Consider the following 19,726-nt stretch of genomic DNA (forward strand, 5'->3'; position numbering starts at 1 on the left):
TTTATCTCTCTCTGTCTCCCGTCTCAAATTCACGACCGCTCGTTTGCTCTGTTAATCTGTCAAATCTTCGTCTGCTGGCATCAGTTTTGCTTAAGTTGGCAAGGATGTCAAGAATGAATTACAGTGAATCTTCCGGTGCGCAGAAAACTCTGGGTGTAGAATGTGAGGTTTTGCTTTTATGTGTAATATGACACTGCACTAATTGTCCCCCACCTACACCCCTCCATACTCCATAATCATACACATAAACAAGCTCAAATTAATTCTCAGTGACTACCTTAGCTGAATAAAAAAAACGCAGACTGTCTGAATCCGCTGAAATTTGACTCGTGTTTTTTACAGGTCTGGTTATTGTGAAGCATACAAAATCAGTAAATATAAATTTGTGAAACAAAAACCTCAGCTTTAGAGTACACTCACATAGGCTAAAGCGACAAGGCCAATATTATGTAATGAATGCAGACAGAAGGGTCCATTTTCAAGCACATGGTAAATTAAAGATAGTTTACGCAGAAATTCCTTAGAACCCAATCGCAGATTTTTTAAAAAGTGTTGTTTGGGGTTTTCTGGTTTCTATGGTAAATGAATGGTGGGTCACCATCAGTGGCGGCCGGTGACTTCTTTTTTCGAGGGCGATCGATGCGAAGTTTGTCACAACATGTAAGTAGCCAATCATGTGTGTGGTTCGTAATTTCAAAATATGTGTTCGGCGCGTCGAGTGAACCTATGTGCATCACGTGTCTTGTCAAAATAAGTGCCTGCTGCAGATGCGTCTAAAAGGTTTATGATAAAAGAGACGCTCGCGTTTGCCAGATACTCGCATAATCTCATGCGTACACTGTTGAGTGAGTGTCTTGCGTGTATTTTGTGAATGTAAGCGTCTCTTTTATCATAAACTGTTTTGATGCGTGTGCAGCAGGCACTTATTTTGACAAAACACGTGATGCACATGGTTCACACGACGCAACCAAGCGTGCGGCACAAGCCCTGAAAAGTGAAACCAAAACGTCTTGATCGCCCCCCAGTGACTGGTCCCAGTATAGGTCATAAAGCCCGCCTCCCCATGTTATTCAATGGGACTTGAGACCAACTAAAAAAATTAATTACACTTCAATTATCTTTTTTCCGAAGCTGGTTTCTGTCATTTACTGTAGTTTTTATCACGCTGATGTAAATTCAAATGTTTGTTTTTAAAATAGGTTTGTGTTTAATGATATAAAAATGGTGGTGTCACGTCATGATTGACAGCTGTGATATCGTGTGATATGCGCATTCTACGAGAGCGAGGGCGGGGTTTTGACTTCGCCTTCCCTTCCTGCTCACTACTGCGCAGGACTGGTCCCGAAATCGCTATTGCGCAGACTCAAGACCCAAGATGTCAGCGCCATATCGGGACACTGGCGGCTTCACTTTTCACCAATGGAAGAGAGCGAACAGGCGTCGTCCATCTTTTATACAGTCTATGGACGCAACAAACACATATTTTGAAAACGCAAGCAACACACGACACCCCGAAACACATATTTTGAATTTGTGTCCGTCAGAAGAGCAGTCATGAGTCGCCACTGGTCACCATCCACATCCACCAAGAGAAAGTATCTATTCAACTCATATAGCAAACTTTAAGGCCACGATGTCTCATGAATCCTCATTAATCAATGGCTGGTGGACATATAACCTCTTGCCTTTTGTAGACATTCATAGTGGATCATTCAGCACTTTTGTAACCCATTCAAAACCCCTTACTCAGACTCTGCTGAACATTTATAGAGGCGTGCATATTGTCTGGAATCAGATCAGCACTTAAATACAATCTTACCTTTTGTATGTCTCACTTGCAGTTGCCAGACATCAGCAGGAGGGTAAAAGAAGAGTTGATGAATGGCCCCTTTCACCACCCGCCTCGCCTCTGGACCCTAAACAGAATTGCATTGGATCTACTGTATAAGCAGTTTAAAGTTGGACTGCGCTGTGTAGCTGAATCGCTGCTGAGCACTGCTGCAGATGTTTGTGTGTGTTTGAGAAAGCGTGTGTGTATATTGGATGCAGAGTCAGGTCCCATGAGCCGATGAGGGGCCGGGAAAGTATATGATGTGGATTATGTATTTGTGTGCATTTCTGTGTGAAATGTGTGTATTTGTCTTGACAGTGACATGTCCCCTGAGATCATATATACGAGAGACGACAAAACACAAACGACATGCTATTTTAAATCTTGACTACGCTTTGACTTTTCAGATTAAGTTAAGCAATTTCAGCTTGTTTTTATGAGTTGCTATAATTTATCAATTCAGATGTAGCAATTTAAACTTGTTATTATAAGTTAAAATGTTGACATTAGCACAGGTACAAATACAAATTTCTGTGTTGATATGCGATTGATTCTTTGAAATCCTAGATGTGCAGACCATTCAAACTGCAACTCTGTTGTCATTAGCTATGCTTCCATCCACTTATTGTTATAAGTATTTTGGAGTATTGCATAAAAAACACTGGATGGAAATGCCACGATGCGCAAAAATGCACATAAAACACAATTGAGTCCAATACATTTTTTGAATCCATTATGAAAACATGCACATGTACTACAATGAAAACACTTTAACTGAATAAATTCCTACACTAACCAGCTTAAAGGGACACTCCACAGCTCCCCTAAAGTTAAACATTTGATTTTTACCATTTTGGAATCCATTCTGCTTCTCTCCAGGTCTGGCGCTACCACTTTTAGCATAATCCTAGTTTAGCATAATCCATTGAATTTGATTAGACCATTAGCATTGCGCAAAAAAATAAACAAAGAGTTTCAATTATTTTCCTATTTAAAACTTAACTCTTCTGTAGTTACATCGTGGTCTAAGAACGACAGAAAATTAAAAGTTGAGATTTTCTAGGCAGATATGGCTAGGAACTACACTCATCTAAAGGATTATTAGGAACACCTGTTCAATTTCGCATTAATGCAATTATCTAATCAACCAATCACATGGTAGTTGCTTTAATGCATTTAGGTGTGTGGTCCTGGTCAAGACAATCTCATGAACTCCAAACTGAATGTCAGAATGGGAAAGAAAGGTGATTTAAGCCATTTTGAGCGTGGCTGTTGGTGCCAGACGGGCCAGTCTGAGTATTTCACAATCTGCTCAGTTACAGGGATTTTCACTCACAACCATTTCTAGGTTTTACAAAGAATGGTGTGAAAAGTAAAAAGCATCCAGTATGCGGCAGTCCTGTGGGTGAAAATGCCTTGTTGATGCTAGAGGTCAGAGGAGAATGGGCCGACTGATTCAAGCAGATAGAAGAGCAACTTTGACTGAAATAACCACTCGTTACAACCGAGGTATGCAGCAAAGCATTTGTGAAGCCACAACACGCACAACCTTGAGGCGGATGGGCTACAACAGCAGAAGAACCCACTGGGTAACACTCATCTCCACTACAAATAGGAAAAAGAGGATACAATTTGCACGACCTCACCAAAATTGGACAGTTGAAGACTGGAAAAATGTTGCCTGGTCTGATGAGTCTCGATTTCTGTTAAGACATTCAGATGGTAGAGTCAGAATTTGGCGTAAACAGAATGGGAACATGGATCCAACATGCCTTTTTAACACTGTGCAGGCTGGTAATGGTGGTGTAATGGTTTTAGGGGTGTTTTCTTGGCACACTTTAGGCCCCTTAGTGCCAATTGTGCATCGTTTAAATGCCACGGCCTACCTGAGCATTGTTTCTGACCATGTCCATCCCTTTATGACCACCATGTACCCATCGTCTGATGCCTACTTCCAGCAGGATAAAGCACCATGTCACAAAGCTCGAATCATTTCAAATTGGTTTCTTGAACATGACAATGAGTTCACTTTACTAAAATGGCCCCCACAGTCACCAGATCTCAAGCCAATAGAGCATCTTTGGGATGTGGTGGAACGGGAGCTTTGTGCCCTGTATGTGCATCCCACAAATCTGCAAGATGCTATCCTATCAATATGGGCCAACATTTCTAAAGAATGCTTTCAGCACCTTGTTGAATCAATGCCATGTAGAATTAAGGCAGTTCTTAAGGCAAAAGGGGGTCAAACACAGTATTAGTATGGTGTTCCTAATAATCCTTTAGGTGAGTGTATATCAGTGCCATTGTTTTGTCTCAAAATGCACACCTGTATTGTTTTTAGTGAGGTTTGTTTGTAAAAACTATTTAAATGCCCTAATAAGACTAAGGCCTAGTGCTGGATTAATCTAAACCCTGTCCGGGAAACCACCCCTAAAAACATGAAAAGTGTACCTTAAAATCACGTACAATCAAATTAACATTTACATTCACATTTATGCATTTGGCAGACGTTTTTATCCAAAGCAACTTACAGTGCATTACAAGGTACACATATCTTTTATTAGTATGTGTGTTTCCTAGGTTCGATCCCACCAACTTTTGCGCTAACAAACGTATTGCTCTACCACGCACTGAGCTATACAAATTAAATAAAAACGTCAGCCACAACAGCGGCCTAACTAAAGCTAATTGATTTTACATAGAGCGGGTCAGCTCATGGGGTCTGCCATATTGAGATCACGTGAATCCTACTCAGTTTATCTTAGTAACTACCTTGTTATTAAACTTAACAGACCAGCTACAAATAGCAAAGCACATTTATTTTACAGCATCATCATCCAAAAAGTAATGCTTTTGAATCATGCTGAACCAATGCCACTAAACGCCGGTGGAAGTCCCCAGATGACTTTAATATTGTCCAGCATAAACAAAAAATTACAAAGTGCACCTTTCAGCAGTCTATTCAAATAATGATGATTTTAGCAAATCTAGCAAAGTCTTCCAGGTTTCTCTGAGCATATAGATACATACTATACATAGCCTACTATAAATAATAATAGTATCACAATAGTATGCTATTTTAAACATATAGCCTTGGTGTATGTACAAATGTGTATGTTTTTCACATGGGACATGTTTTGTAAGTGTTCGAGTTTGAGTAATTGCGAGTCTGGGAGCGTGCATGTGTGTGTGTGCTCGCGCTCTGGAGATGTTTGCTTACTCTGCAGGAGCTCCGTTCCCAGCGTCCTTTACTCAGCACAGCTCTCCTCGCAGAGCCTCAGAGCTCCCGCCGGCTCCAGTACTGTGGGGTTCATCTCCGATACCCCAACACCTGAGGAGACAGACAGAAAGTGAGCGACATACGCACGGACAGCAGAACCTGGTGTAAAGTTTAAAACCGAGCCAGTTGCAAAAGGTAAGGTGTGCGTGTACTATCGTGCATGTGCGTCTCCCTGATGGCAGCCGCGGGTCTCAAGTTACTCAGGAGGCATAAGATTACTGAAAGAGAGGTTTAGACAGAGCACAAGGGTGTGCAGAAATCTGGTTGTAACAGACTGAGAGAACACAAGAGAGGGAAGACAGCGGATCATCCGGCCCCTGAATTTCATCACGGTGGGTATTTCTTTAAGTTTGTTCTTGGCTATGCGTGTTTATAGATATGCAAGAGAGTGTGATGTCTTTTGAGCAATGTAATTGTGGTTCACTTGGATTAAATTAATTCACTGAATGTGGATTTAGTGCTCACATAAGTTTGAGAAGATAAAACAAGGTGTTGTGTGTCATATAATGACTTAAATACATAAAAGTTCTTGTTTTATATTATATTTGTTTCTTATTTTGAAGGTTAAAAGATTTTAAAATGTTTGTTGTTAAATTTGATGCACAAAGACATGAAGACGGTGTGTGAAATGAAACCCTGTTTTTTTATCCCAAATGGGGCGGTTTCCCAGACAGGGATTAGACTAGTCGTAAAAATGTAAGAGCTGTTCAAACTAAAAACATCTTGCACTGACATGTCTTAAAATACATCATTGCCCTTTGTTTTGCCTCAAATACACACAAGTTGTTAGTAAGGCATGTTTGTTAAAACTAGTTATATTTCCTAATTAAACTAAAGTCTAGTCCTGGCTTAAGTTAATCCCTGTCTGGAAAGCCACTTCAATATTTTTATTATTTCTGATATTAATGTTTTAATTTAATTTAATTGAATGTTAACCCTACATATACAGTATAGCACTTTTCACAATTTTGCATTGTATCAAAAGCAGTTTTACAGTAAATGCATGTGCTAAAAAATCTTTTACTATCCTTTTGCGATTATCTATAACCTCTATATCCTAAAAAACTTTTTTATTTAAGAGAGAAAACTTTTAAAAAGTACATTTTTGACAACATTAGATCTTTGTGCTGCCAGGTCATATTGGTCAATGTTTAAGGTTTTCCAATAATGACAAGTACAGAAATAAGATCATCACTGTAAAAAATTTGCTGTAATTTTGCAGCTGGTTGCCAGTAACTTACTGTAGAAGATAAAGTCTGAAAATGTTTCATGTTCATTTAACTTTGAACAAAATGTTGCCAGTAAATAACATAAATGTAAAATCTACAGTAAGTTACTGGCAGCTAGTTGCCAGTAATCCCCATTAATACTGTAATTTCTACAGACATTTTTTACAGTGCAAATATTGTCAATATTTTTGTGATTTGAGTCCAGTGATGGAGGAAGCTTGTGATGGTGCGGATTTTAAACTATCATGCATTGCTTTACCTTATGTGCACTTCATTACATACATTTACGTCCTATAAAATGTCCCTTTACATGTTCGGTAAGGTCGGTGACTAGCCCCGGAGGTGTTTAATGTAACACGATGGGTTTCTAACCGTGACGCACCCAGGGAAACTTTCACACACGCTGGTGATCGATCTTCTAGACACGCGCCGCACGCACACACACAGCTGAAGGATACAGATGTCATCTCTGTCCGTGGTGCATTTTCACTTCTTCAGCAAAATTCCCAGATTTAGCCCTGCAGGATAGGCACAGAAGCTAGTCACTTCTAACCTTTGTTCAAGCTGCCCTCACAACACAGCCAAAAATGTGGAAGTTACGTAAAATTGTAATCTGCTGCTTTGCAGATGATAAAGATGGCTCTATATATATACTGGATGTGCATTAAATATATAACTGCACTGTCAGCTATTCCGAAATATGGAACTGAACATTGAAACTGACTGAAATGTTGATGGCCTTTGTGCAAAAATATTGTCTGAAAAAATTTCAAAAATGGTCCCAAGCTGTCACTGAGGTCCAATTATGTGTACCTTTGAGGTACTAATATGTACCTTTTAAAGATAAATATTAACCTTTGATATCACTACACTATAAAAAAGTAACAAAAATGTTTTTAGCTTAGGAAATTTCAACTTTTTTATAAGTTATGTCAACTCAATTCAAAACTTCAAATAGTAGGTTGAATTGACTTGCAAAACCAAGTTGTTTTAACTTCATGGTGCATTTTTTTTTAAAGTGATCCACTATTGGGGTACTATATGGCCTCTGTAAGTACAAAAGTTTACTTTTTTAAAGGGGTACCGCCCCATTGACAGCTAGCGACCATTTCTTGACCATTTTTTTCTGACAGTGTCAACATTATCATGCAAGTCCAATACTTTATTGCACCAAGAGATTATCTTTCTGTGCACCTAGAGGGTCATTGCAGTAACAGTTGAATAATGTAGGAAATAAATAAACATGAAGTGCCATAAATAAATAATTGAAAAGCATCATGCATGTGATAACATTAACAAGAAGCATTTAAAAATCTGTAAAATACAACATTATCTGTTGAGTTAAGTATAGGTAATGAGAGGCAGTTAACAAAAATATTTTTAAAAAAGACAAAATGGCAAACGCTGAAACAAGTAGGCAAACGTTATTTTAAACTGCAAAAAAACTACTTTTTAGTTAGTATTTTTTCACAAATATCTAAAAATTCTCAAGTCGAGATGCATTTTCTTGATGAGGAAAATAACCTAAGAAAATAAGTCTAGTTTTAAGACAAAAAATATAAAATTTAAGTGAATTTGTGGATTAAACAAGCAAAAAAATCTGCCAATGAGTTTAAGCAAAACAATCTTAAACAATTAATTCAAGAAAAATTCGAGAAAAATTAGCATACCCCATTGGCAGATTTTTTAAATTGTTTTATGCACAAATTCATTTAAATTTGATACATTTTGTCTAAAAACTAGACTTATTTTTTTGGTCATTATTTTTTAGGTAATTTTGCCAAATGATCAAGTTGCGTTTAATATTGTAAATATTTAAATCCCTACTACTCTGCTTATTTTCATTTTCAATTTCAATAAATTTTTTTGTTATTATTATTGACAATTTCTTTGGCATTTTTGAAATTATATAGTCTGTTTTGTTTCAAAAATACACCAAATACTAGCACTAGACACATGCATGTATCCTTACTTTGTATTTTTGTCTTGTTTTTAGTACAAATATCTAAAAATTCTTAAATCAAGATGCTTTTCTTGATGAGCAAAATAACTTGAGGAAATAAGTAGTTTTTAGACAAAAAAATCTAATTTAAATTAATTTGTGCTTGATAAAAAATCTGCCAATGATTTTTTTCTTACCCCATTGTCAGATTTTTTTGCTTGTTTTAAGCACAAATCTGATATTTTTGTCTAAAAACTAGATTTATTTTCTTAGGTGATTTTGCTCATCAAGAAAATACATCTTGATCAATAATTTTTTGATATTTGTACTTAAAAACAAGCCAAAAATACTAAGTAAGGAGGTCAATTTTGCAGTGTAGCACGGTATAAACATGGTGCATTTTGGCCAAAGCTCTGAAAAAATGTGGCGGCATGAAACAGAGCGCTCGTGTAACCCACCCATCAAGCAATACTCCTCTGACAATGGAAAAGATAGGCCCTGCTGTATATTAATAGGGTCAATGGAATATAACACAGAGCGAAGGTGAGAGGTGTGCGTTACCTTCCAGTGTAGCCGTGCAAGTTGTCATTGAGCCAAAGGCTTTTCTCTTTGGCGGCTGTGGGTTCTGTGGTGTCAAGTGGGCTGCTGTTTAAGTCCTCTGTTCAGGTTATGGTTACCTGTCTGCATTAAACTCTCTGGAAAATAGAAGGCTGTAGATAAGAGGTCTGAACTCGACCTTTGACCCCGCACCTTTGACTTTAGCTGGGGGTAGACCCAGAGAGAAGCCTGAGAAGAAGATTGCTTTAGGGCTTTGGCATGCTGAGTGTGGATTAAATGATGTTACGGGTTACATTTACATTACTTTTATCCAAAGTGACTTACAAAGTAATATCCGTATGTGTGTTCTCTGGGATCAAACCCACAACCTTCTGCACAGGTAATGCTCCATCACTGAGCTATACAGGGTTAAATCTGCAACATGCTTCAATTACAACCAAAAACAAGTTAGTTTATGAAAACAAAAATGTAATACACTTACAAAAATTTCACTTTATTAATTATGACTCAACTTGTATACTTAAATGTTCTGATTTCTTTGTATGAATTCAATATTTGGCTTGATGACTACATCTGGTGGAAATTGTGTGTCAATAACCCACTTAGAAATCCACTTACTGATAAAAATGCTGATGTGTCAAATACTTATTTTCCCCGCTGTATATTGTTACCTTTTTCACCCCTGATGAGTTTGCACCCCTAAATATATTTTTTGTAAGGTATGTTTGTAAAAACAACTTAAATGTACTAATATAATGAAGGCCTAGTCCTGGATTAATCTAAAACCTGTCTGGGAATATTTTCTAACTTTCTTCCAAAACTCCTATTCAAAGTTTGGACTAAATAACCACAGCATGTGTGTTTGTAACCAAAAATTTTTGTCTGCTTGCATTTTCATCCGAAGCTGTCAAAGACTTCCTTTGTTGAGAAATGATACTATTAAATCCATATGCTACGCAGCAGTGCGCGAACATCTTTACTGCCGTTTCAAACTCTTGTACTACTCTGCACTACAGTAGATGTGGATTAAAGTGTGTGTGTGCGAGATATCCACCAGAGAGAGATGATGATAAAGTACAGCTATCACCTCACGAGCACACTTGGCAGCAAACACAAAGGACAAGAATATTTGTTTAGTTTCGATGCATTATTAATGTTTGCTTAGGCACATACAAGTTTTCAAGGAGAAACTATAGGGCAAATTTGTTAATACTAACAAACACCCTTAAGCTGTAATATGCATTCTTTAATTGACTCTTATCTCTCAACGGACTGCAGTTGTGGCTATGAGATAAATTAAGATTTCGATTTGTTGCATGCACCTGTACGCTGTACCTCTACTTGGAACATAAAATGACAAATTTACAAAGAGAAAAAAACACAAGTTTAAGCTCCACGATTGTTCAAATGTATCCATATGACATTGTATGACCTCACAAGACTTTAAATATAAAATGTATACTTTTGATGCATTTAAATCATCATTGGCCTACACTAAAAACTTTAGTTAAACAGCTATTTTATGATAATTTCTAAACATTAAAATAAATAAATCAAACAGAATTTAAATTTTTGAGTGAAGTATTGTTTAGACCTAACTATAAAATGTCTCTATTTGTTTGCTTGTTTACTGTCTTGTCGTCCAGTTTATATTACTTTAATTGTTGCCTTGCCTGACTAAGGTGCAACCTTACCTTCCATGCAGTAACAACTGTTTTGTTCTCTTTGTCTTTATCTTCAGATCAGGTGACAGCATCTTGGGACTCAGCGTTCTGCTGCCGAACAAACCAGGGTAAGCCAGCATCTTTCTTCGCACTCTATAGTGCACGGTGGGCTGGCAGGCAGGCCTGTGCTTTTGGCCGCCCGTCAGGCATTTCATCCTGGGTTAGAAGCTTGAACTCAGCCCGAGGGAGGGGAGGGAGGCCATGGAGGTTCCACTTGTCAACTTTGAAAACCTGGACGACATTGGAATCAACTTGGGAGACCCGAGCGATTCGGGCTATCCGACTTCACCCACCTCGGATACCCCGGAACCCAACCCGGGGATACATTCCCCTACACACTCACCCCAAAGAGGAAGACATTCGAGGCACACGCCAAAGTCTCCGCCAATGCTCAGCAAGAAAGGAACGTCAAGCTGCAACAGTCTGATTTCCAACTGGAAGGTTTTAATGGGAAGCGAGGGAAGTCCAAACGAGGTTCTCTTGGGAAAGGTAGCCAAGGATTGTTGTGATGATTATTTCGCGGAAAAGGAGAAATTTGAGGAGGGCGAACAAAAAGTGGTCATTAACGTCTCGGGAATGATGTACGAGACTACAATGAAAACTCTAAATCAGTTTCCGGATACGCTGCTCGGGGACCCCATGTTACGAATTCATTATTTCGACCCCATGAGAAATGAATATTTCTTCGATCGTAACCGTCCCAGCTTCGATGGAATACTGTATTTCTATCAGTCCGGAGGTAAGATCCGAAGGCCGGCGAACGTGCCATTGGATGTTTTTGCAGATGAGATAGTGTTTTATCGACTGGGACACGAAGTTATGGAACAGTTCAGGCAAGATGAAGGTTTCATCAAAGACCCCGAACCTCAACTACCGACCAGTGAGCTTCATCGTCAATTCTGGCTCCTCTTCGAGTACCCAGAGAGCTCCAGTGCTGCCAGATCAGTGGCTCTAGTGTCTGTTTTTGTCATCACTATATCCATTTGTATCTTCTGCCTGGAGACACTCCCGGAATTTCGAGACGAACGGGAATACCTACCTGCGATCGTCAACCTAACCCGTGACGCCAACGGTACGCTCCTCTCCCCTACAACTTCTCCAAAGGCCCACATCTCTGCCTTTAGTGACCCCTTCTTTTTGGTAGAGACTATCTGTATCATCTGGTTCTGCTTTGAGCTTGGAGTGCGCTTTGTGGTGTGTCCCAGCAAAAGTGAGTTTTTCGGTAACATCATGAATGTAATTGACATTGTGTCTATCATGCCCTACTTCATTACCGTCATAACAGAACTGATGGCCAACCATCAAGATCCCAGCGCCAACCAGAACATGTCTCTGGCCACTCTACGCGTCATTCGTTTAGTGAGGGTTTTCAGGATCTTTAAGCTTTCCCGACATTCCAAGGGCCTCCAGATTCTCGGCCAAACCCTAAAGGCCAGCATGAGGGAGCTGGGTTTGCTTATTTTTTTCCTCTTTATTGGCGTCATCCTCTTCTCCAGTGCCATTTACTTTGCTGAGGTTGACGAACCCGATACGCAGTTTGTGAGCATTCCAGAGGGATTCTGGTGGGCTGTGGTTACCATGACGACAGTCGGCTACGGCGACATGTGCCCTATCACGTTAGGGGGTAAGATGGTCGGGATCCTCTGTGCCATCGCCGGAGTGCTGACCATTGCACTTCCTGTTCCCGTCATCGTCTCCAACTTCAATTACTTCTACCATCGGGAAACGGAGCAGGCGGAGAAACAAGTGATGGATGCCGCTGCTGAAGCCGCGGCGAACCAGAAAAGTGGATCTGAGGAAAAATTTGAAAGCAGTTATTCACTGGACAAGAGCAATGGGAATTGGCAGACAGGGAAAAATGGCATTCCTTAAGGATTGTTATACTTAGCATGACTAGCAATAATGAGACTGTACAACGATGCACTTAGAGACTTGCAGTTTATGGTTTGACGATTTAAAAAAAGATTGATTTTAAATATACAAACTTGATGCTATACATACACCAACGGTATCTATGCAGAAAGTGCCGTTTCACGGTACAACCTCAAACTGAAAGCTGTTTTAGCCAAAGGCTGCTAAAAACATCTTAGTAACACCTCAGAACTGACTACACGGAGTCAAAAAATGTGCGAGTATCCCTTTAAGGCCTGGCAGTAATACAGACTGAAATATACTTAAATGAAAAGCTGCTTATCATTTGTGAGGCAAACGGCTGCATTTGACTGAGGTCAAAACAAGCATTTAATTTATTGCGATTAAGTGCCTGTGTTGCCAAGTCCCTCACATTAATGCCGAGGAATCACGATTCTGCACTCCAAGCGTCCACCCAGCACCATCTTTTGCTGATGTTGCCGTTCCTGTAGAGTTTTGCACTGACATCACCTTTTGTCTTTGCAGCTTGTGAGAGAAAAGCTTATGCCAAACTGTCAATGTCACAGAGCGACTCGTCTAACAGCTTTAGTTATCACACATTATCAGGCCTGTTTGGATTTTAACTACATCGTCTTAAGCATGCAAGTATGGATGACCCACAGTGCTTTGCAGCGTCCCCTTGATGTTTCACGTTTGTTCACTGCTGTTTCTGTTCTGAACAACATGACGCATAGTGAAAGCGACATTTATCAACACATAGAGAAAGCTTACACTATATTTTGCTAGATATAAATTTTCTTTGCAACCAAAGTAGATTTGTTTTAAGGTAGCTTGGCAACTTCATTTTCTTATGCAACTTCGTATACTTCTCTCATTTGACCGATGTACAGACATATCAAATACTTGTATACGAAAGCACTCATGTTAGAGATTATGATAGACTAAAGTTATAAATTGCATCCAGCAGAATACACACAGCACTTACATGTATGTTAATAACTAAAAGGCACTACTGGCCTATGCACATAGATAGGTGTGGCTGGAAAACGCACAAAACGTTTTGAAGTTATGCACGAATTCGTTTTAGTTTAGATTCAAATTGAGCACAGAATTTATGTTGTTGTTGTTTTTATTGATGGAGGCAATAAGTTTTATTTGGGAGATTGTATCAATTAAGTGATGACTTGACAAGCCATTTAAGCAGAAAGCATGGTTGCACAATGCATGTATAATGAAACCATTAACGGTCAACTATTGGACTGTATCATCAAATTTTCTGTGAGCTTAAACAACATAATAAAAAACTAGGATAAATCAAGCAATAGCAGCAATATTTAAAATAATATAACTACAAGATTTTCTTTTTGCAGGCACGCATATGAGCTCACATCTGTCTATGTCCATACTTGCTTTCATTTCTTTTTAATGCCATGCCAGTTTCTATGGCTATGTTCATAGCAAGAGTCAGGTTTAATTATAAAGAATGAAACTAAATTATTTTTTTCCTAAAAACAGTAAAACTACAGTAAAATTTGGATTGACTGGGTAAAATACTTTTTTTAAGTATCTGTAAATGATTGTGATAGAAAAATGGGTTTATATATAGAATACCTTCCATAACAGGACAACTTCTCTTTTTGGAGAAAGAATAAGATCTGTTTTAAAATTATGTAATTTTTTTGTGATTTCTCCATGTCTAAATGTTATATTTCCATTGTGACATTTATGTTGAGAGATTATTCCCTGCTTTATTTGCATAAAATACAGTATATGGCACATATGAATGATTTTTGTTGTTGTAAAATGCAAAGTTATAAAAAAAGAAATATTTGTTTTCAAAGCAAATTGTAAATTGATTGTAGCATTTCAGCACTGACTAAAGCAAAGCAATACAGCACTTTTCAGGGAAGCTGGAGTTTTCCAATAAGCTTGAATGATCAATTATGCCAGCAGGTAACATTGCATTTTTTATACAACAAATGCATAATTGCAAAATGCTTCCTATTTAAAAGTATGTTTTAAAGTATGCATGAAAACACTAACATTTATGAATCTGACTAAATGATCTTGACTTGAAGTAGAAATATTTAAAGATGTCCTCCATTGTGTCAATGGAAATTCTTAAGTATATTCCCTTATGCATGTGTATTTTATATCATAGTATAGTAAAATATCAATGTTAGAATATGAGAAAGTCATTGGGAAATATTCCTAAGAGTTCTATTTTGATTTTATAAAATTGTCCCACCAACAAAGGTGATAATGCCAGTGTTATGATGAGCGAGGTCATGATGGCATTTAGCATCTCATGAATGTATGCTATGGCTGTATGATATATTTTGATTGTTTAAGCACTATATTTTATTCATGATTTTCTGAGTGCCTTTTATTAAATATATATTCCATTTATTGGCTCCATCTTAATGTGTTTTGACAAGAGCTCGTAAAACACAGTGGATTGTATGTTATTCCATACACAAATGTAAAAATGTTCTTAAATATATTATTTAAGCAACCTGTCGAGTTTTTCAGGGACGGAGACTAAACAGTGCGAGATCCTACAATAAGAGCACATGAATTTTTTATTTCATTTTGTTTGTGTATGTCTGCATGCATTAATGTTTCAGGGATCACGGTCTGGACAGAGTTTTGTTGTGCGTGCGTGTGAATAGACACAAAGGTCACCCACACTGAAATCTTAATTCAGATTTATTTTTTATTTTGTCCCGAAATTTGTGTCTGTATGTCTTTGAATTTCCACTTGTAGGCATTGCTTCTCATAAGATACACGCCACGCGATTTCATGTTTTGTTAATTATGCCCATTTCTACAAAATGAAATATGAGTTTCAGGTGTGCCTAGAATGTGTCTGTGATGTTTTAGCTCATTTATTATAGCATGTCCAAAATGCCCCTATTTGAGTGGGATGAAAAAAGCACTGTTTTTATGTGTGTACCTTTAAATGCAAATGAGCTACAGCTCGTCACTTCCTTGCCAACAGACAGTGAGCACTTTTGGTTTAAATTAGATCTGATTCCTGTGAATACAGTCTGAGACAATAATTATTAGCACTGACAAACACATTTAGTAAAGCTTTTGGGTAAAATTAATCATTCAGTGGCAGTGGGCGGAGCTTTGTTTTTGTGACATCACATTAACAAAATAATTAAAACGGCATGTCTAATGAGACTGCTTTGGTTTAATGGGGAGAAAAATAAGAAGGGGAAGGTAGATTTTTCATTGTAGGGTTGTTGTGGACACATTTGGGTGATTCTCGCAAAATCCAGATTTAGAAGGTGTCCAGCATCAGATCTTTTTTAAAAGCCCTTGAAGCCATTTTTTTCCCACATATAAGATTAACTTATTATAACCATTATTTTTAGAAGATTTAAAAAATGTTTAGAAATCCTATAGAATAGTTTGCATTTTTTAGATTATCATTATCAAAAATGATCAGTACCGCCACATGATTTTACATTAAATATATTCATTTACAAACTCATGTTTCGGTAATTAGAACTAAAAGTTGTCTAGGTACTATGACAAACAAAATTTCAACTTTTATCTGGAGAAAAAATAAGAACTTCTTACCAGGTTGCCATTTTGAGTGTCACAGTCAATTATGTCCCTTCCAACAATTTTTTTTAAATGTTAGTTCCTTGAGGGCTTAAACAATGATTGAAAATTGTTGCGGAGGATGAGAAAATTGGTCTTGGACACATTTATATTCCTTATTATTGTCTCTACATTTACCAATGATCACCAAATACCACATGTTTCTTTACTGTAAATGTTTATAGTATAACATGCACTGAAGCTTTTGATTTTTTAGACGTTTTAATTATAAATATTTTCATGTCAAAGAACCCAGATCCAGTCATGGACACATTGCGGTAATGACAAATTTTCCCTTAAATGTGGAAAAAAAACACAAAATTGGTTTGTATGATGTCATTTGAAATCATGTGCAAAATAGTACATGAAGAGATGTTTGTAACTGTATGCTTCTTATTTTGATACTCTTACTTTGCATTTACTTTTTTTATCAAAATGTTTCATGACACCTCATAAGTCTAATTTCGCAAGAATCACCCATATATGTCCAAACACCTTGTAAAAGTGGATTTTCTATAATACGTGCCCTTTAAAAGATAAAAAATAGTTAAGAAGGTATAGAGAACATTGATTTTAACGTTTAAGGTGGTTTTTTCCTTTTTTGGCTGTTTTGAACATTTGTACATTTAACATTAGAATTCAACTAACACTGCGGTAGTCCATTTAAGTTTAAGTTTTAAGTGTTTTGGTTTGCATCCATGGCAGCTTTATAAAACAACCTGTTTTATCAAAACTATCTGCATTAAAAACAACAAAGGCTGCTCTGTTTTTTGTATAGAAACTGTATTTTTGTTTGCATCTAATACAATGCAATTACATTTAACCAGCTGTTAATTTATTATATTAGATCATTGGTTTCATCCAGAGATGACTGATTTAAGTAATTTGACAGGTAGTCATACAAAGCAACCTTGTCTGGAGGCAAGAGTCCGGCTGAGACAATAAAATATTGAGCAGTGAGACTGCAAAGTAACCCAATACTGAACTATGTATATAGTATGCAAGAGAACCGTTAGTTTTGCGGTTATGTAAGAGGAATAGTTGGTATTGTATGACTGTCATTTGAGTGGTGTCATTTCTAAAGTATAATATTTCAATATTCAATTGTAATAAAATGCACTGTATGTCTTTATTTTTAAAGTATGAACATGAACTGGATGAACAGGAAATGAGAAATCTTACGGTAAACTACTGTTAAGGTCGGAAATAACTAGGAGTGAAAATAAACTCATCCCCATTCTTTGTAAAGCGACTCTAGTGTAAAATTGTAAACAGCGCTATACTAATAAAATGTGAATTGATGAAAACGACAACGCTCGAAATGTTACACTGGTCACTCCGCAGGTGCCTAAAAGTGTCCTTAATTTTAATTTGCTTTTATCTCTGGAACCTGACACCGTGCTGATAACCCTAGTTAGGGCCAATTAGGAGATTGGGGAAAGAAAAATCACCCGGAGGAGGCGGCAATCACCTTACTACCCTGGAGATACCCTCTCTCATATATACTTAACTGGTCAGGTGCACAGTGAGGTCAGACAGGATATGGAAAGAGAGAGAGACGTGGTTATCAACAATTAATGACCAGCCATTTTGTTCTACTCTTGCACTGTTTAGACTGCACACATCTCTCTCGGTCTGCGGCTGGAACACATTCCTAGCGAGTTAAGGCTCGCTGCGACTGATTACATCTACAACAGGCAGAAAGTGAAAGAAACTGACCCCTATAACCCGAGCGTTGTACGCTTTGTACTTTCACGCAATCCTGATTACTAAGGTAACTTTAGTATGCAGACCAGAAGATATTTAAGGTGATTGGAGTTCTAATCAAAGAAAGGTGACACCTGTAATGTGGGATAACTGGCAACTTGTGGAACCAGTCTCCAGCATCTACTCTGTAAATTGAAATTCATATGAAGTAATATCTACTTCAAAACATCCATAAGGACTTTTTCATTACTGTTTTGCATTTTTAGGGTTGTTTCCATGGTGCACCTTGACCTACAAAATATTGTAAACAGATGAAAAATGTCTCTATAGCTTAGCCTTAGAGCATCTCAGTCACAAGGTTACCCAACAACAAATGTTTGTCTTAAATGCAATTTCACGTTGAATAAAACTGTTAAATATAAATGTATGCACGTGCACTTTTTGTGACACTTGTGAAAAAGCTGTGTTTTGGAGCTGACTGAATCAAACATATGTTATTTTATTGCATTATTTTATTGTTTGGGAAGTCTTATGTGTCAAAGGTAAAATATGTTTACTCAATAACATGCAGTGTATTTTAGCAAGTAGAATGGAAATTTTATTTTAGGGGGGCGGATTAAGTTATACCAAAGATATTTATTATTAACAAGATGCATCACTGGTATTGATATATAAATGGGGGAGATCGCAACAGTCAAAACGGCCGTTCTAGTCCCGCCTCCCAGTAAAAAGAGCCAATCGGCAACCGTTAGAGAACGGAATACTCTGAGAGAGGGACTTTGCGCATGCGCAGAATCGACAGGTCTTTTTGGCCTTGTTCCTGGAGGCGTTGCAAATATGGCGGCGCAGTGACGCAACTTCCTTTAAAGGACTTAGCACACTATACTAGGACCAGTCACTGAGGGGCGATCAAGACATTTTGGCTTCACTTTTCAGGGCCTGTGCGGTACGCTTGGTTGTCGCTCTGCATTTTCTGTCTTACTGCAATTGCTGCAATTCTTAACACAAGCTTATGTGATCTCTTTTTAGGGTACCCTAAATCCTAAGTAGCACTCCAGACTGTTTTATCCATTGTAGTAGCCCTTGCTCACAAAAAGGTTGGAGACCCCTGCCCTAAATAAGTCATGTCAGTGACAGAAATATGATTTTTACAACTGAATGCAATGCATGTGAAGCATTATGACAACTATCCATGGTTTAAGTACAGAAACCATAGATTAATCATGGTATTTGTGGTAAAACCATAACATATTTACCGTTGTCTCGCAATCGGAACCATAGTTTCACATGATATTTGTACTAAATTTATTGTAATACAAATGGTAATCAATCAAAAGGTAGTACTTTTAGTGTAACAAATCGCTTTATTGCTTCCTAATCTTTGTAAGTTGCTTTGGATATTAGTGTCTGCCAATTGCCTAAATGTAAAAAAAAAATGGTAACTTTCCATAAGGGAAGTCACCACAAAGTTGTAAACAAGACTAGGAAATGCAGAATTTACTTTGATTCCCCGGGTCGGGGCTGTGCAAATTTGTTGAATTTATAACATTTACTTACCTCAGGTAGACATTTATATTCATGGACATATAGGCATCTAGAAATAGGCATTTAGGCATAAAGAAAGGGTGTGATTTAAAGCTTTGTTTTGACTGCAGTGGCGCTTAAATACAGCCGCTGTAAAATTATGAGACCATTTCAGTTTTTCTAATACAGTACTATATTTATAGGTATGTGTTTCAAAATTATATTTTTGGCTTCATTCTGTCAACAACCAAAAACATTTCTGCCAAATTTTTAAAAAATTATGTTTTAATTTGCATTTAATTAAAGAAAATTAAATGGCAAAAACATGGGCAAAATAACAAAAAAGATGCAGTGTTTTACTGCAGAGAAAACAAGTTTAAATGTATCCCCTAACAACAAAATACTATGTTTTACATGTGTTTTAGGTTAGGTTTTAAGTTATTT

At 37.5% G+C, this 19,726-nt stretch overlaps 2 protein-coding genes across 4 annotated transcripts in view; one reads left to right on the forward strand and one right to left on the reverse strand.

Moving 5' to 3' along the window:
• ngfb (nerve growth factor b (beta polypeptide)) overlaps nucleotides 1-10,674 on the reverse strand; it is a 117,103-nt gene extending 106,429 nt beyond the window's left edge. Inside the window, exons 1-5 of one of the 3 annotated variants that reach the window (XM_055212704.2) lie at nucleotides 10,535-10,674; nucleotides 8,844-8,977; nucleotides 6,723-6,858; nucleotides 5,052-5,162; nucleotides 1,820-1,916 (exon numbers count right to left, since the gene is read on the reverse strand). The gene's annotated coding sequence lies outside the window, so the exon portion shown is untranslated. Of the gene's footprint in view, nucleotides 1-1,819; nucleotides 1,917-5,051; nucleotides 5,163-6,722; nucleotides 6,859-8,843; nucleotides 9,116-10,534 lie in introns of those variants that run through there. The other 2 variants (XM_055212706.2, XM_055212705.2) reach the window with 2 other exon arrangements.
• A 91-nt stretch (nucleotides 10,675-10,765) lies between these two features.
• On the forward strand, nucleotides 10,766-14,106 carry LOC129450171 (potassium voltage-gated channel subfamily A member 10). Its single transcript, XM_055212701.2, has one exon. It carries the CDS (start codon nucleotides 10,766-10,768, stop codon nucleotides 12,434-12,436), a length of 1,671 nt encoding a protein of 556 aa, XP_055068676.1. The 3' UTR covers nucleotides 12,437-14,106.
• Nucleotides 14,107-19,726: the final 5,620 nt, after the last annotated feature.

The sequence above is a fragment of the Misgurnus anguillicaudatus genome, chromosome 8 (genome assembly GCF_027580225.2).
Source record: "Misgurnus anguillicaudatus chromosome 8, ASM2758022v2, whole genome shotgun sequence".
Taxonomy (NCBI): Eukaryota; Metazoa; Chordata; class Actinopteri; order Cypriniformes; family Cobitidae; genus Misgurnus; species Misgurnus anguillicaudatus.